This window comes from Nerophis ophidion, unplaced genomic scaffold (assembly GCF_033978795.1).
Source record: "Nerophis ophidion isolate RoL-2023_Sa unplaced genomic scaffold, RoL_Noph_v1.0 HiC_scaffold_30, whole genome shotgun sequence".
NCBI lineage: Eukaryota > Metazoa > Chordata > Actinopteri > Syngnathiformes > Syngnathidae > Nerophis > Nerophis ophidion.
In genome coordinates, this window is record NW_026906952.1 from 459364 (window position 1) to 475637 (window position 16274).

The 16274-nt window shown below is 39.8% G+C and overlaps 1 protein-coding gene across 1 annotated transcript; it reads right to left on the bottom strand.

Moving 5' to 3' along the window:
* Positions 1-15321, bottom strand: LOC133546482 (oocyte zinc finger protein XlCOF8.4-like). Its single transcript, XM_061892255.1, has 2 exons — positions 14842-15321; positions 1-2131 (listed from the first exon to the last, which is right to left on the bottom strand). The coding sequence occupies exons 1-2, from the start codon at positions 15014-15016 to the stop codon at positions 1185-1187; spliced, it is 1122 nt and encodes a 373-aa protein (XP_061748239.1). The 5' UTR covers positions 15017-15321; the 3' UTR covers positions 1-1184.
* Between the last annotated feature and the right edge of the window lie 953 nt (positions 15322-16274).

The following is a 16274-nucleotide window of genomic DNA, read 5'->3' on the forward strand; positions in this document are numbered from 1 at the left end:
GGCGGGAACAACAAACCCCCACCTTTGGGAGAATCTCCTGACGGCCACTTAAAGGGGCCGCCCGAATTACCTGCAACGGAACAACCTTGTCATGTGCCTAATTGAACAGTACAGTGAAACAGAACAACATTGTCATGTGCACAATCGAACAATACAGTGAATAATAACAATAAGGTCAAGCACTAGGTGTGGCGAATTATGTCCGTAAAGCAACCGCTACAGTGCAATACAAAATTGAATAAAATACATACTTACAAATATTAACTACAATTATTGTACCCAACTTTATTGGAAGCATACATTGTTTATTGCATAAAGGTCTGGGGACATACATATAAAACAATCACACAACAATATTCATATTACAAAAGACAATTAATAGAATGGATTCTAGAGACCCAACAAATGATTCATAAAGTCACACATTTTAAAAGTAAATGATCTTGTATAAAAGACAACTGTTCAAATGATGTATAAAGTAAATAATAATATGCTTCCAGAAGTGGTCCAGAAGATGTTTCAGATGTGAACCAGTACATATGTATATCATATAAAGGAGTTCATCTATGGAATCATCTACAATTAGAAAACAAAATATGTAACACTTCATTGTTCAAAAAAACTTATATAAAACACTATTCTGAATAAGTATAAAACTGAATTATAAATATCTACACTTGAAATGTTTATTGTATGTAATATTTTTTATGTAGTTTATTTTCACCCTTTCAGTCAAATTGTTGTTTATTTTAAAATACACAAATGTGTATATTAACTCATGTACTTGACTGAAATAAAAGCACTAATCTGAAGTCTCTAATCTATAAATGTTAGAATCATATTAACAAGATTGTGTTACACACACAACAATGTCACACATGTTATATGTGCTGATGTTGTTAGAAAGTCAAAATGAAAGTCTGGACAGTTTATTTCAAATCCTGCAGTTTCATTTGCTGCTGCTGTTCTCACCAGCACACTTGTGTTTCTTACACTGCTACTTAGAAGACAATCTTTCACCACACACACTGCAACTCAACACTTTCTCTCCTGGGTGTCTTCTCATGTGTGCTACAAGCTTTGATCGGTCACCAAAGCTTCTGTTGCAGATTGAACAGGAATGCAATTTTTTACCAGTGTGTGTTCTCTTGTGTACTTTCAAACACCAGTTTTCTGTAAAACCTTTACCACAGATTGAACAGACATAAGGTTTTTCTCCAGTGTGTTCTCATGTGTCTTTTCAAAACCTGACTTTGTGCAAAACCTTTACCACAGATTGAACAGATATAAGGTTTTTCTCCAGTGTGTGTTCTAATGTGTACTTTCAAATGTGTACTTAGAACAAAACCTTTACCACATTCTGAGCAAGAAAAAGGTTTTTCTCCAGTGTGTGTTCTCATGTGTACTTTCAGACGACAATGGTATTTAAAAGTTTTGTGACAGAGAGAACAAGTGAAGTGAGTGTTGTCAGTGTGACATGTCTTATCATCTTTAGAGTCTTCATCATCAGTGTCAGGAGAGTGTGACGTTGTGTCCTCACTATCTGATAGTGGAGCTAAGAGCTTGTCTGCTTGTGATCCTCCACAGTGGTCTCCATCAGCTTCTGTTGTCATGTGTTGTGTTGAGCTGCTGCTTGGAGGCTCCCCCCCTCCCCTCTCCTCACTTTCACCTTTCACCTCATCATCTTCACTCTTCACAGGGACACCAGTCACTGGGAACTCCTCCAACCATTTAGGCTGACTGATGCCCTCTTCCTCCTCTTCCTCTTTAATGTGCGGCGGCTCTTGGTCCTCCTCTTCCTCTTTAACGTAGGGGGTTAGTGGGTCTTCCTCTTCCTCTTTAATGTGAGGGGTCAGCAGGTTCTCTTGCTCCTTAAAGTGAGGGGTCAGTGGATCATCCTCTTCCTTTTTGATGTGTAAGATCAGTGGGTCCTCCGCTTGCCCTTTAATGTGAAGGGTCAGTTTAACATTATGGGTCTGTGGCTTCTCGTCTTCCTCTTTAATGTGGGGGGGTTGTGGCTCCTCTCCTCCCTCTTTGATGTGTTGGGAATGTGGTACCTCTTCTTCCTCGTGTATGTGGGGGGACTGTGGTTCCTTCTCCTGCTCACGAGGACGATGTGCTTCATTGAGGTCTGTGGGACAGGAGAAAACAAACATTCTTGAGAAAAGTCCAGCTTTGCTCAGTCACATGAGACATTGTCCTGCACCAACATATGATCTCACAATCTCATCAGTTTCCCCCTCACAGCAGTCAGGGTACTTCCAGCTGACACATGAAGAAGACCTTCAGGGGAATGCCTTCCCAGGCCAACGTCCAATCCACCTTATTCATATAAAAACATCCTAAAAGTCATTCCTGCAATCCTTATTGGTAGACGCCATACATGAAAGTGTGCTGTTGTCCCTCTGAATAAGTCATACACACACAGGAAATAATGTACCACATGCCAGCCTCCACGCAGTAGTACTAGTGATGAGCTCCCCCTGCTGGTGGACAATAATTAGTCATTTTCACATTCATCTTTAGAGACATGTCTGTTATAAAAGAAGCATGAACACAGTCAACATGTTGGCCAAGAAAGATGACATCTGTTTTACTTTCATTTAGATAGTGTCACCACAGTTAAACTGGGAAGAAGTAATCAGATTACTGACTACACCTTCAAAAGATAACGTGTTTACTTTATTAATAATAGTAATAATGGATTATATTAATTTAGTGCGTTTCTAGACACTCAAATTGCGTTAGAGTGAGAACTGAGAAGGCATCATTCATGCAGTCCACACATTCAATCAAAATCAGTATCAGACAGACCGTATTTCCTTGAATTGCCGCCGGGTATATAGTATGCACCTGCCTAGAATTACTGCCTGGTCAAATTCGTTTCGCAAAATAATTAGCGCATGCTTAGCATTACCGCCGGCTCAGGATTAATGTCGGGTCAAACTCGTTTTGCAAAATATTATTTTTATTAGCGCATGTCTAGAATTCCCGCTGGGTCACACTCGTCACGTCACGAGTGACACTTCACCTGTCATCATTTTCAAAATGGAGGAGGCTGATTTCAATAATTTGAAATCGCATAAAGGGAAGAAGATTAAGAGCTATTCAGTAGGATTTAAGGTCCAAGCTATTGAATATGCTAAAATGAACAGTAAGCAGCTATGTTTTATTAATATACCGTAACTGCGTGTCAATTATGAGTCATTAAATGACTCCCGCCTCCTGGTGGTAGAGGGCGCTAGTGATCCTTCTTGCGACTACTCGGCTGCAGAAGAAGTGACAACAAGCAGCAAGAGTGAGCAGCGTGTGTTTATTTTTTCCTCTCGCTTGCACTTTTAACATGGAGGATTACATATATCTAAAAGAAAACATTTTTCTAAACTGGACTTTAAATCGAAGCAGGAGGTAATAAAGGGAGATCTCCATCGAGACAGAGAGACTTTTAAAACTGAAGAAAGATAAGGAAGACTTCTATAAACAAGTTATCGATGCTTTTGATCAGAAGGAGCTGCGCATAGACATCATTTATAAGTAAAGGTAAGACCATAATGAAGTTTTTTTTATTAAATGTGCTTTTCGTGATGGTATATATGGTTTAATAATAATAATAATTAATTATAATAATAACAATAATAATAATAAGTAGATGAGGCAATTGTTCAAGGAATTGCATGTGAATGCTCCAATGTTGGAATTGAACTGAAATGCTGACAGAATGTAGTGTGAATGTAAGAATAGTTTGAATGTTGGAATGGCTTAAATGTTGAAGAGTTTAAATTTCAAGGAAAACCGGAATTTGGTTTGGAACTTGGGAAAGTGTGAGTTTGAATGTCCAGGATGAGTGGAATGTGTTGATGTTGGAATGGTTTGAATAGGTTGAAAAATGTGGGGATGGTGCAACTTGGACACTTGTCACTCCGGTGGGTGTACGCATGTGTGGAAGGTACGTAGACACAGAAAACTCCCCCACAAGCATGTTTGTGTGATTGACAGAAATATTTCAAGTCAATGTCCAGAGGTATTAAAACATTAGTCAATCAATCACACAAACAGTCAATGAACTTTGCAGTCATGGATACACTGTGTGTTTATTTTCTCCGGCTGCGGCTCTCAAACTGCATACAAAAGGTCTTCTTTTGTTCGTTTGGTCCCAAAGCGTAAAAAAGCGCTGCCTCAATTCTGCTAAAATAAAGCGGGTCTGGGGGCCCAAACGTCTCCACTCCAACACGCATGAGCAGCTAACTTGGCTAACATTAGCAGGTCTGGTGATGCACCGCACGTGACCTACGGTGGCCTAGGATGGACAAACCAGACAATTCTCACAAGACCACAACTCTTCTTCTCTCAACTTCCCAAAGTAATAATCTAGTCAATAATCACTGAACTCAAAAAAGATAAGGCATATTATTTTAACAATGACTTTGTTCCAAGATGGCGCCCCCCGTGGCTGACGTCTTTGCGTCGTCCTCCCGACAAAATGTACGTTTTTTATTTAATATACAAACCCCGTTTCCATATGAGTTGGGAAATTGTGTTAGATGTAAATATAAACGGAATACAATGATTTGCAAATCCTTTTCAAGCCATATTCAGTTGAATATGCTACAAAGACAAAATATTTGATGTTCAAACTCATAAACTTTTTTTTTTTGCGAATAATAATTAACTTAGAATTTCATGGCTGCAACACGTGCCAAAGTAGTTGGGAAAGGGCATGTTCACCACTGTGTTACATCACTTTTTCTTTTAACAACACTCAATAAACGTTTGGGAACTGAGGAAACTCATTGTTGAAGTTTTGAAAGTGGAATTCTTTCCCATTCATGTTTTATGTCGAGCTTCAGTCCTTCAACAGTCCGGGGTCTCTGCTGTCGTATTTTACACTTCATAATGCGCCACACATTTTCCATGGGAGACATGTCTGGACTGCAGGCGGGCCAGGGAAGTACCCACACTCTTTTACTACGAAGCCACGCTGTTGTAACACGTGGCTTGGCATTGTTTTGCTGATATAAGCAGGGGCGTCAATGGTAATGTTTCTTGGATGACAACATATGTTGCTCCAAAACCTGTATGGACCATTCAGCATTAATGGTGCCTTCACAGATGTGTAAGTTACCCATGCCTTGGACACTAATACACCCCCATACCAACACAGATGCTGGATTTTCAACTTTGCGCCAATAACAATTCGGATGGTTATTTTCCTCTTTGTTATGGAGGACACTGCGTCCTCTGTTTCCAAATATAATTTGAAATGTGGACTCGTCAGACCACAGAACACTTTTCCACTTTGCATCAGTCCATCTTAGATGAGCTCGGGCCCAGCGACGCCGGCGGCATTCCTTGGTGTTATTGATAAATGGGTTTTGCTTTGCAAAGTAGAGTCAGTGGGCTAGTGGTTAGAGTGTCTGCCCTGAGATCGTTAGGTTGTGAGTTCAAACCCCGGCCGAGTCGTACCAAAGACTATAAAAAAAATGGGGCCCATTGCCTCCCTGCTTGGCGCTCAGCATCAAGGGTCGGAATTGGGGGTTAAATCACCATAAATGATTCCCGGGCGCAGCATCGCTGCTGCCCACTGCTCCCCTCACTTCCCAGGGGGTGATCAAGGGGATGGGTCAAATGCAGAGGACAAATTTCACCACATCTAGTGTGTGTCTGACAATCATTGGTACTTTAACTTTTTAACTTAACTTTAACTTGCACTTACAGATGTAGCAACCAACTGTAGTTACTGACAGTGGTTTTATGAAGTGTTCCTGAGCCCGTGTGGTGATATCCTTTACACACTGACGTCAGTTTTTGATGCAGTACCACCTGAGGGATCAAAGGTCCGTAATATCATCGCTTACGTGCAGTGATTTCTCCAGATTCTCTGAACCTTTTGATGATTTTACGGACCGTAGATGGTAAAATCCCTAAATTTCTTGCAATAGCTCGTTGAGAAATGTTGTTCTGAAACTGTTCAACAATTTCCTTACAAATTGGTGACCCTCGCCCCATCCTTGTTTGTGAATTACTTAGCATTTCACAAAAGCTGCTTTTATAGCCAATCATGGCACCCACCTGTTCCCAATTAGCCTGCACACCTGTGGGATGTTCCAAATAAGTGTTTGATGAGCATTCCTCAACTTAATCAGTATTTATTACCACCTTTCCCAACTTCTTTGTTACGTGTTGCTTGCATCAAATTCTAAAGGTAATGATTATTTGCAAAAAAAAAAAAAAAAAGTTTATCAGTTTGAACATCTAATATGTTGTCTTTGTAGCATATTCAACTGAATATGGCTTGAAAAGGATTTGCAAATCATTGTATTCCGTTTATATTTACATCTAACACAATTCCCCAACTCATATGGAAACGGGTTTGTAATTTGCATCCTAAATGTAAAGTTTTTGCATGCAACAGTGAGATATAACAGAGATGCACTTCTGGACATCGGAAAAGCTCACCATGAGCTCACTTCTAGTCTGACGGACTTCAACTTTCTGCTACAACGAGAGCCAGCTAACCACAAAACAACCACAACAAGACAGCGGGGCTACATGCTAGGCTAAAGGCTAGAGCTACACAACCACCACTACCTAGCCTGCTGCTAGCTAACGTGCGCTCACTCGACAACAAGCTGGATGAGCTGAGAACCAGGACTACATCCCAAAGTGAACTGAGAGAAGGCTGTGCTCTTATTTACGCGGAAACCTGGCTTTCGGACAGCATCCCAGACTCTGCTATCCAGCTAACAACGCACTCAGTTTACCGTGAAGGCCGGACAAAGGCTTCAAGAAAGGCGGAGGCGGGGTCTGTGTTTACGTGAGTAACAGCTGGTGCTCGGACGTCCAGGTGGTTGAAAGACACTGCTCGGACAACATTGAGTTGTTGATGGTGAAATGCAGACCTTTTTACCTGCCAAGGGAGTTCAGTGCAGTGTTTATACTGTCTGTTTACATCCCGCCACGGGCGGACTCCACTACAGCGCTGAAGCTGCTGCATGACGTCATCAGTAAACAAGAGACCCCACACCCTGATGCTGCGTTCACGGTAGCTGGGGATTTTAACCACCGCAACCTAAAGAGTGTCCTCCCAAAATACCATCAATATGTGAACTTTACTACGAGGGAGATAAACACCCTGGACCAGGTGTACTGCAGCGTGAGGGGAGCCTACAAGGCTGTACCCAGACCACACTTTGGACTATCTGATCACATCTCAGCTTTTCTACATCCAGCGTCCCAAGCAAGCCCCCCCAGTGAGTAAAACTGTTCAAGTTTGGAATGAAGACACTGAACTAGTGCTTCAGGACTGCTTTGGGAGTACAGACTGGGACATGTTCAAAACTGCTGCTCAGAGGGAGGATGGTACTGTGAACATAGAGGAACATGCTTCCAGTGTAACTGGCTACATCAGCACATGTGTGCAAAACATTGTTCCCACAAAACAATACAAGATATACCCAAACCAAAAACCCTGGATTAATGTTCGGTCCAAGCTACATGCCCGCTCCACTGCATTTCTCTCAGGCAACGCTGAGGACTACAAGAAGGCCAGATATGACCTGTGTAAATCCATCAGCGAGGCCAAGGGACAATGCAGACTAAAGCTGGAGGGATTCTACTTCACCACAGATTCCCGGCGCATGTGGCAAGGCCTGCAACACATCACAGACTACAAGCAGGGGAGCAGGGGGGTCACAAACAGCCAACGCTCACTGCCAGATGAGCTGAATGAGTTCTACGCCCGCTTCGAGGTCCTCAACACCAACTAACAGAGAGGGGTTCTGACCACGGAGCCCACGCAGGACCCACCGCTCACTGTGACAACAGCAGAGGTACGTACAGTTCTGAAGAAAAACAAAACCACGGAAGACAGTCGGCCCAGACAACATCCCTGGCCAGGCCCTCAGGGTGTGTTCATCAGAGCTGGCTGACGTACTTGCTGACATATACAACTTGTCACTAACACAAGCTGTTGTGCCCACCTGCTTCAAGACCACCACCATCGTGCCCCTGCCAAAGAAAAACACTGTGACCTGTCTGTTGCACTCACCCCAATAGTGATGAAGTGCTTCCAGAGGATAGTCATGTCACACATCAAGAAGACCATCCCAGACACACTGGACCCTCTACAGCAGGGGTCACCAACCTTTTTGAAACCAAGAGCTACGTCTTGGGTATTGATTAATGCGACGGGCTACCAGTTTGATACACACTTAAATAAATTGCCAGAAATAGCCAATTTGCTCAATTTACCTTTAATAAATAAATCTACTAATATATAAAAAAATGGGTATTTCTGTCTGTCATTCCGTCGTACATTTTTTTTCCTTTTACGGAAGGTTTTTTTGTAGAGAATAAATGATGAAAAAAACACTTAATTGAACGGTTTAAAAGAGGAGAAAACACGAAAAAAATGAAAATTACATTTTGAAACATAGTTTATCTTCAATTTCGACTCTTTAAAATTAAAAATTCAAACTGAAAGAAATGAAGACAAAAACAAGCTAATTTGAATCTTTTTGAAAAAATTGAAAAAATAATTTATGTAACATCATTGGTCATTTTTCCTGATTAATATTAATTTTAGAGTTTTGATGACATGTTTTGAATAGGTTAAAATTCAATCTGCATTTTGTTAGAATATATACCAAATTGGACCAAGCTATATATCTAACAAAGACAAATCATTATTTCTTCTGGATTTTCCAGAACAAACATTTTAAAAGAAATTCAAAAGAATTTGAAATAAGATTTAAACTTGATTCCAGTTTTTCTAGATTTGCCAGAATAATTTTTTTGAATTTTAATCATAATAAGTTTGAAGAAATATTTCACAAATATTCTTCGTCGGAAAAACAGAAGCTAAAATGAAGAATTAAATTAAAATGTATTTATTATTCCTATTTTCTTTCTTTAGTTTATTTCGAACATGAATATTTACAACACAATACAATACAGACAATAAAAATGATTTACAATTTAAAAAAAAATACTTGAACATTTATTTAGATTGTCAGGAAAGAAGAGGAAGGAATTTAAAAGGTAAAAAGGTGTATGTGTTTAAAAATCCTAAAATCAATTTTAAGGTTGTATATTTTCTCTAAAATTGTCTTTCTGAAAGTTATAAGAAGCGAAAAAGAAAAAAAAAAATGAATGTATTTAAACAAGTGAAGACCAAGTCTTTAACATATTTTCTTGGATTTTTTAAATTCTATTTGAGTTTTGTCTCTCTTAGAATTAAAAAGGTCAAGCAAAGCGAGACCAGCTTGCTAGTAAATAAATAAAATTTTGAAAATAGAGGCAGCTCACTGGTAAGTGCTGCTATTTGAGCTATTTTTAGAACAGGCCAGCGGGCGACTTATCTGGTCCTTACAGGCGACCGGTGCCCGTGGTCACCGCGTTGGTGACCCCTGCTCTACAGTTTGCCTACCGGCAGAATCGGTCCACTGAGGTTGCAGTCAACCCCGTCATCCACACCACCCTCACCCACGTAGAGGGCAAGGACACCTATGCCAGGCTATTATTCATCGACTACAGCTCTACTTTTAACACGGTCATCCCACAAAAACTCACTGCTAAACTCCTCACTGTTGGTCTGACACCAACTCTCTGTGACTGGGTCCTGAACTTTCTCACAAACCGGCCCCAGTCAGTCAGTATCGGCAACCAGACATCAGGCACAAAGGTTCTAAGCATTGGGACCCCCCAAGGCTGCGTGCTGAGCCCCCTATTGTACACCCTCTTCACACACGACTGTGTGGCGTCCCAGAACAACACCACTGTCATCAAGTTAGCAGATGATACTACGGTCGTCGGACTGATCACCGGGGGATCTGAGGCAGTGTACAGAAGGGAGGTAGCGGAACTGGTGGCCTGGTGTCAGGATAATAATCTCTCCTTGAACACAGACAAGACCAAGGAGATGATGTACATAGGTGGGACAAAGGTGGACAGGGTGAAAACCTGTAAATTCCCCGGGACCCACATCAGCGAGGACCTCACCTGGGATCACAACACCCAACAAACAATAAAGAAAGCCCAGCAGCGACTGTACTTCCTAAGAAGGCTGAGAAAATTTGGCATGCCACCCAAAATTCTCAGCAACTTCTATAGAAGTACGTTTGAGAGTGTCCTTACCAGCTCAATCACGGTCTGGTATGGAAACTGCACTGCTAAGGACAGGAAGGCACTCCAGCGAGTGATTAAAACTGCTCAGTACATATCAGGAGCAGCCTTCCCCTCACTACAGGACATGTAGTCTACCAGGGCCACCAGGAGAGCACACAACATCATCAAGGACAGTACACGGTCTCTTCAGCCTCCTACCATCAGGCAGACCATACAGGAGCCTGAAATCCAGGACTACCAGACTGACAAACAGTTTCTTCCCACAGGCCATCAGGCTTGTGAATGCTAACTTGTGAATGCTAGCTCCCTCCAACTCCCCGTTTTTACTTTTGTCTTTTTGAACAAAAGACAGCTACCTTGACCACCCCCGAACTGTGAACCATCACTGTAGACACGTTTCACCTCTGTTCACTAAAGACACTTTAACTGCTGCTGTGACCCAAGGTCACCTCCATATTTATACTGTTGACTGTCAATCAGAATGTGCAATAATGTTATGTTACTTACGGTGCCTTGTATATACATTTTTATTTTTAGCTAAGTACCGTGTGACTTGTTGAAGGGTGGACTAGCAAAGTAAGATTTTCATTGTATGGCAAACTGTGTGTTTAACTGTGCATATGACAATAAACTATCTTGAATCAAAAAGTGATTTGACGTAATATTTTGATATTTACACATCGCATATTTACACACACGCATTTTACTAGAATGTCCTTATGACCATTACATATATCAATATCAAGTACCTACTGTACTGTTTACTTGTTGAAATACCCTTTTTAGAGCAAATATCTGCCGAAATGGCCACTTTGTTGCTGCCAAAAATGTATTTTAAGTAATATTTTGATATTGACACATTTCATCTCTGCATATTTTACTAGAATACTCTTATGGGCATTACATATATATATATAAATCAAGTACCTACTGTACTGTATACTTGTAGAAATACCCTTTACAAAGCTAAAATATACCAAAACAACCACTCTGTTGCTGCCAAAATTTGATTTTAAGTAATATTTTGATACTGACAAATCTCATCTCTGCTTAGTTTACTAAAATACCCTTATGAGCATTACATATATCAAAATCAAGTACCTACTGTACTGTTTACTTGTTGAAATACCATTTTTAGAGCAAATATCTACCCAAATGGCCACATTACTGCTGCCAAAAATGTATTTTAAGTAATATTTTGATACTGACACATCTCATCTTTGCATATTTTATTAAATACTCTTAAGGGCATTACACATATATATAAATCAATTACCTACTGTATACTTGTAGAAATACCCTTTACAAAGCTAAAATATACCAAAACAACCACTTTACTGCTGCCAAAAACGGATTTCAAGTAATATTTTGATATTTGCACATCTTTTCTCGGCATATTCTAATGGAATACCCTGATGGGCATTACATACATATAAAGCTAGTACCCACTGTACTGTTTACTTGTTGAAATACCCTTTTAGAGCTAAAAACTACCCAAGTTGCTACTTTACTGCGACCAATAATTGATTCCAGATAATATTAACAATAATAACAAAATTGTCAGAATAATTGCATATAAGTTATAAAACAACTTTGTGTTCCATTGAATTCAGGTCCCCTGCGAGAAGACCAAAACTGTCTTTCATCTTATCAAACAAAAGGCTTGTAAAACTCCACTATCTGCGATGGGATGCAACATGGAGGTGTCGGTTTCTTTGATCTATTGACAGCCACAGGAGACCTTTTCTTGACCCGAGATCTACAAAGCGAAGAGGGAGCAGACCTGACGCAGCACAAGGCACCTTTTCTTTTAACTGTTTATGACCGAGTGCGACAGCCGTTTACGACTCCACTCCCTTTAGAAACATCTGCAGCTATGTAATCAGAAAAGGCCCAAATAGACGAGGACGTGTGGAACTCCCTCGTCAGAGCGTGGTGGGAAACTGTACGAAGTTGCAGCCCAGACGTTTCTCCTCATGAGCTAAATTGAATCCTGTCTGTGTTTGATTACTTTGCTCCTTGTCTTGTTTAATAGATGTCATCGGCAAAAATGTCAAAGCATTTCTCTGAAACACAATATTATACATTCTGAAAACAGTAGCAAGAATATACTTACAAATTTCAGAAAATGTCACGAGCAAACACTTTGTTTAAAAGGTTTTTACTGCCTTTTTAGCCCTTTGAGACATTTGTGATTTAGGGCTAGATAAACATTGATTGATTGATTGATACAGTACAACAATTCTAAATAACTGAAGAAACATCACTGATAAACATTGGAAAACTGTCACTGAACGTCTTAGTGTGATGTCAATTTGTGACAGACAAATGGTACACAGTTTCCACATGGTGAGGACATTGATGGTCAGACTCACTGTCTTACGGATTACCTCAACTTCTGACCTGCCCTGCTAAGACTGTCCGGTGCCACCCTAATGACAAACCCTGGGTAACACAGGAGGTTCAAGCTGTCCTCAACAAGAAGAAAGCTGCCTTCAGGAGTGGAGACAGGGAGGCAATGAGAGCAGCACAGCGGGAGAAGAAAGGACACGTGAGGAAGGCTAAGGACAGCTACAAGAAGAAGCTGGAGCAGAACAACGTGAGGGAGGTCTGGGAAGGTGTGAAAACCATCACAGGCCACAAGACAAAGACCAGAGCAGTAGAGGGGACAATAGAGAGGGCCAATGAGATTAAGAACTTCTTCAACCGGTTCAACCAGAACCGGTTGAAGTGGGGGGTGTCCTCCCCAACCCTCATCACAGCCACCCCCTCTTCTTCTCCCCCCCAGCCATGGTTGCAACCCCCTACTCCTCCTCCTCCTCCTCCACCAGACATTAGTCATCTCTGTGGACCAGGTCAGAGGTCAACTGAGGAAGCTGCATCCTAGAAACTATCTGGTGCGCACCTGAATATCTGGTGTGCACTATGTAATATTTAAGTACAGTCTTTATTTTACAATCAATTCATTTTTTAACATTAATTGATTAACGTGGACCCCGACTTAAACAAGTTGAAAAACTTATTCGGGTGTTCAATTGTACGGAATATGTACCGAACTGTGCAATCTACTAATAAAAGTATCAATCAATCAATTCCTACATGCAAACACAGTGTTGATGTTCAAACTGTGTGTAATGCAACAGTATTTAAAATTATTAAATATACTTGTTAAATAATGTGACTTCCTTGTTTTTTATGAATAATTAAGGCCTACTATGCTACTATATTTTAATGCTGTTCATGATGGTGGTACTTGGAAATCCAAGTATTTTCTGAGGTGGTACTTGGTGAAAAAAGTTTGACAACTACTGACGTAGTGACATTGTAAACTACATTGGCAGACACCATTTTGTTATACCCAAACGGCGTCTGCTCATACATCGCGCTTCCAATGAGATCCCGTCACCCCCCCGAGTAAAAAGGTTCCACAACCGTTCACGTTATACCAACTTATCTTATTGTCCATCATGTGAATGTTTGAAGTGGAACTAAATGTGATCTCTGAAAGGGGTACACATTATTACCAAAGCAGGGCCCCCATCCACATATACAATACTACTACATATCTGATGAAAAACAATATTATTGTTGTTTTTTTAATTATAAGTGTGCCAAACCACCTCTATTTGGACATTATCTAATGCAGGGGTGTCCAAAATGCGGCCCGGGAGCCATTTGCGACCCGCAGCTAATCGCCACACATTCTGCAAAAATTGCAAAATTGATAGTATTGCAAAAATTCAAAAAAAGATTTAAAAAAAGTGGAATGAAGTGAAATATAATGAGAAAACGTGGCAATGTTGACACAAAGCTGCCATGCAGGCAGTTTTTTTTTGTGTCTTTATCTTTTTTTTTTTTCCACTGCTCAAAAAAAGGACAAAAAAAATCTATGTTATAATGAATTATTACTTAAAAGTAATCACTTTAAAATGTTTTATGTCGAAAAATATTGCATATGTTGTGTGGTTGCTATATAAAAACATCAAAATTTGGACAAAAGAGCATAAAATAAACAAAATAATAGTTCAAACTTAAAATCGAAATATATATTGGAAGTTTATCTTGAAATTTAAGTGTTAAAAGTAAAAAAAAAAATCTCATACAAATGCATCACTTTATGAGTGGGGAACCTTTCGGATCTCAAATATATTTAGTAGGATTTTATTTAACTTTTCACTGTGATTACTCAAAAATATTAAATAATTCAAATCAATGATGTCCTGCATTATTGATCTTTGAGGGCTTGAATTGCTGAATAAAGGAACTCTCCTAAAGGAATCAATAAAGTACTAACTATCTATCTAAATACTGCATATTTCAGTTTTACTTTAAAAAAACAAGTTATGTTTGACGGAAAAGGCATAAAACCTTATTTGTTTTACTTTATATCAACTTCAAGTTGATATAGAGATTTACTGTAAGCATTAAATAAATAAAAAAATAATAATAATTTGACCTTTTTTTAACATTTTAGTGACTGAGGCCCTCTATGCTCCCCAGGAGCCCTAAGGATAAAAAAAAAATCCATATATTTTGTTATGGTTTGAAAATGAAAAATATCAAAATGGTCCCCGCATGCTTACATTTTTCCGTGTTCGGCCCTCTGTGGAAAAAGTTTGGACACCCCTGATCTAATGGAAATGACTGCTGCAAACACGTCATGTTCATGATGAAATATAAAGTCAGTAAAGATGTGAGAGTAAGAAGTCAACAAACCTGTTCTGTGTAACACAACTTGAGGTTTCTTGAAAACAGCCTCCAATAGTTGACGTAGTCTCTCGTTCTCTTCTTTTGTCCGAGAAAGTTCCTCTTTGTACTCTGCTATCGTTCTTTCACACATTTTCACACAACAAAGTTCCTCCTTATACTTTTCTATCGTTCTTTCGCACATTTTCACACAATCACAACACTTTACACTCACACTTGATCTTAACTAAGCGATGTGTTGATCAAATCCGCGTCTCTTTGTTAGCGGCTAACAAGCTAAGCTAACTAGCATGCTAAGCTAATTGGCGCGCTCAAACAACTATCAAGCTAAGCGGGCCTAATAATCTCCAAATGTGGCTGAGACGAGTGGAGTTTATCCTGACACGGAGGATGAATAAAGTGTAGTTAGTAGCGATGTGAGGAGATGTGCCGAGGCTTGGAAGCGTGTGTGGAGAAAAGGAGGACTTTGCCGCAAAGCGCATGTCTTCCAAGCATGCGTCCGTAGGGGCGGGGCCAAAGAGTCCTAGTTGTGATGTTTTGAGCTAGGTTGTTTTCAGAACTACACTACCCAGCATGCAACACTGGTGACGAGCATGCGCGGTAGCCCCGTGAAGTGGTGTCGTATGTCGCCATGCAGACAGCTAGAATGTGGTTATGAGCACGCTGTGTGAGTCAACGTTGAACACGCCTCGTCTGCATTTATTACAATTAGACAGACAACACAATAAGTGCATTAAAAACAGTACTAGTTAATTATTTTCATGCATACATGATTTAAAGTAAAATACGGTTTATATATTTGAAATATCATTTTTGATTGATTGATTGATTGATTGATTGATTGATTGATTGATTGATTGATTGATTGATTGATTGTTTGGTTAATTGATTGATTGATACTTTTATTAGTAGATTGCACAGTTCAGTACATATTCCGTACAATTGACCACTAAATGGTAACACCCCAATAAGTTTTCAACTTGTTTAAGTCGGGGTCCATGTTAATCAATTCATGGTACAAATATATACTATCAGCATAATACAGTCATCCCACAGGTTAATCATCATAGTATATACATTGAATTATTTACATTATTTACAATCTGGGGGTGGGATGCGGATTTTTGGTTGATATCAGTACTTCAGTCATCAACAATTGCATCAACAGAGAAATGTGGACATTGAAACAATGTAGGTCTTACTTGGTAGGACATGTACAGCTACCAGAGAACATAGTGAGTTCAGATAGCATAAGAACAAGTATATAGATTAGAAGAACATTTGATTATTTACATTAGGTTATTTATAATCCGGGGACATGGGATGTGAATGGAGGAGGGTATTAGTAAAGGGTTGAAGTTGCCTGGAGGTGTTGTTTTAGAGCGGTTTTGAAGGAATATAGAGATGCACTTACTTTTACACCTGTTGGGAGTGCATTCCAC

Excerpts from the sequence above, each read along its gene's own strand:
- LOC133546482 (XM_061892255.1), bottom strand. The coding sequence starts at position 15,016 with ATGTGCGAAAGAACGATAGAAAAGTATAAGGAGGAACTTTGTTGTGTG. Across the intron at positions 2,132-14,841 it reads AGTTGTGTTACACAGAACAG|ACCTCAATGAAGCACATCGT; the intron begins GTTTGTTGACTT and ends CCTGTCCCACAG.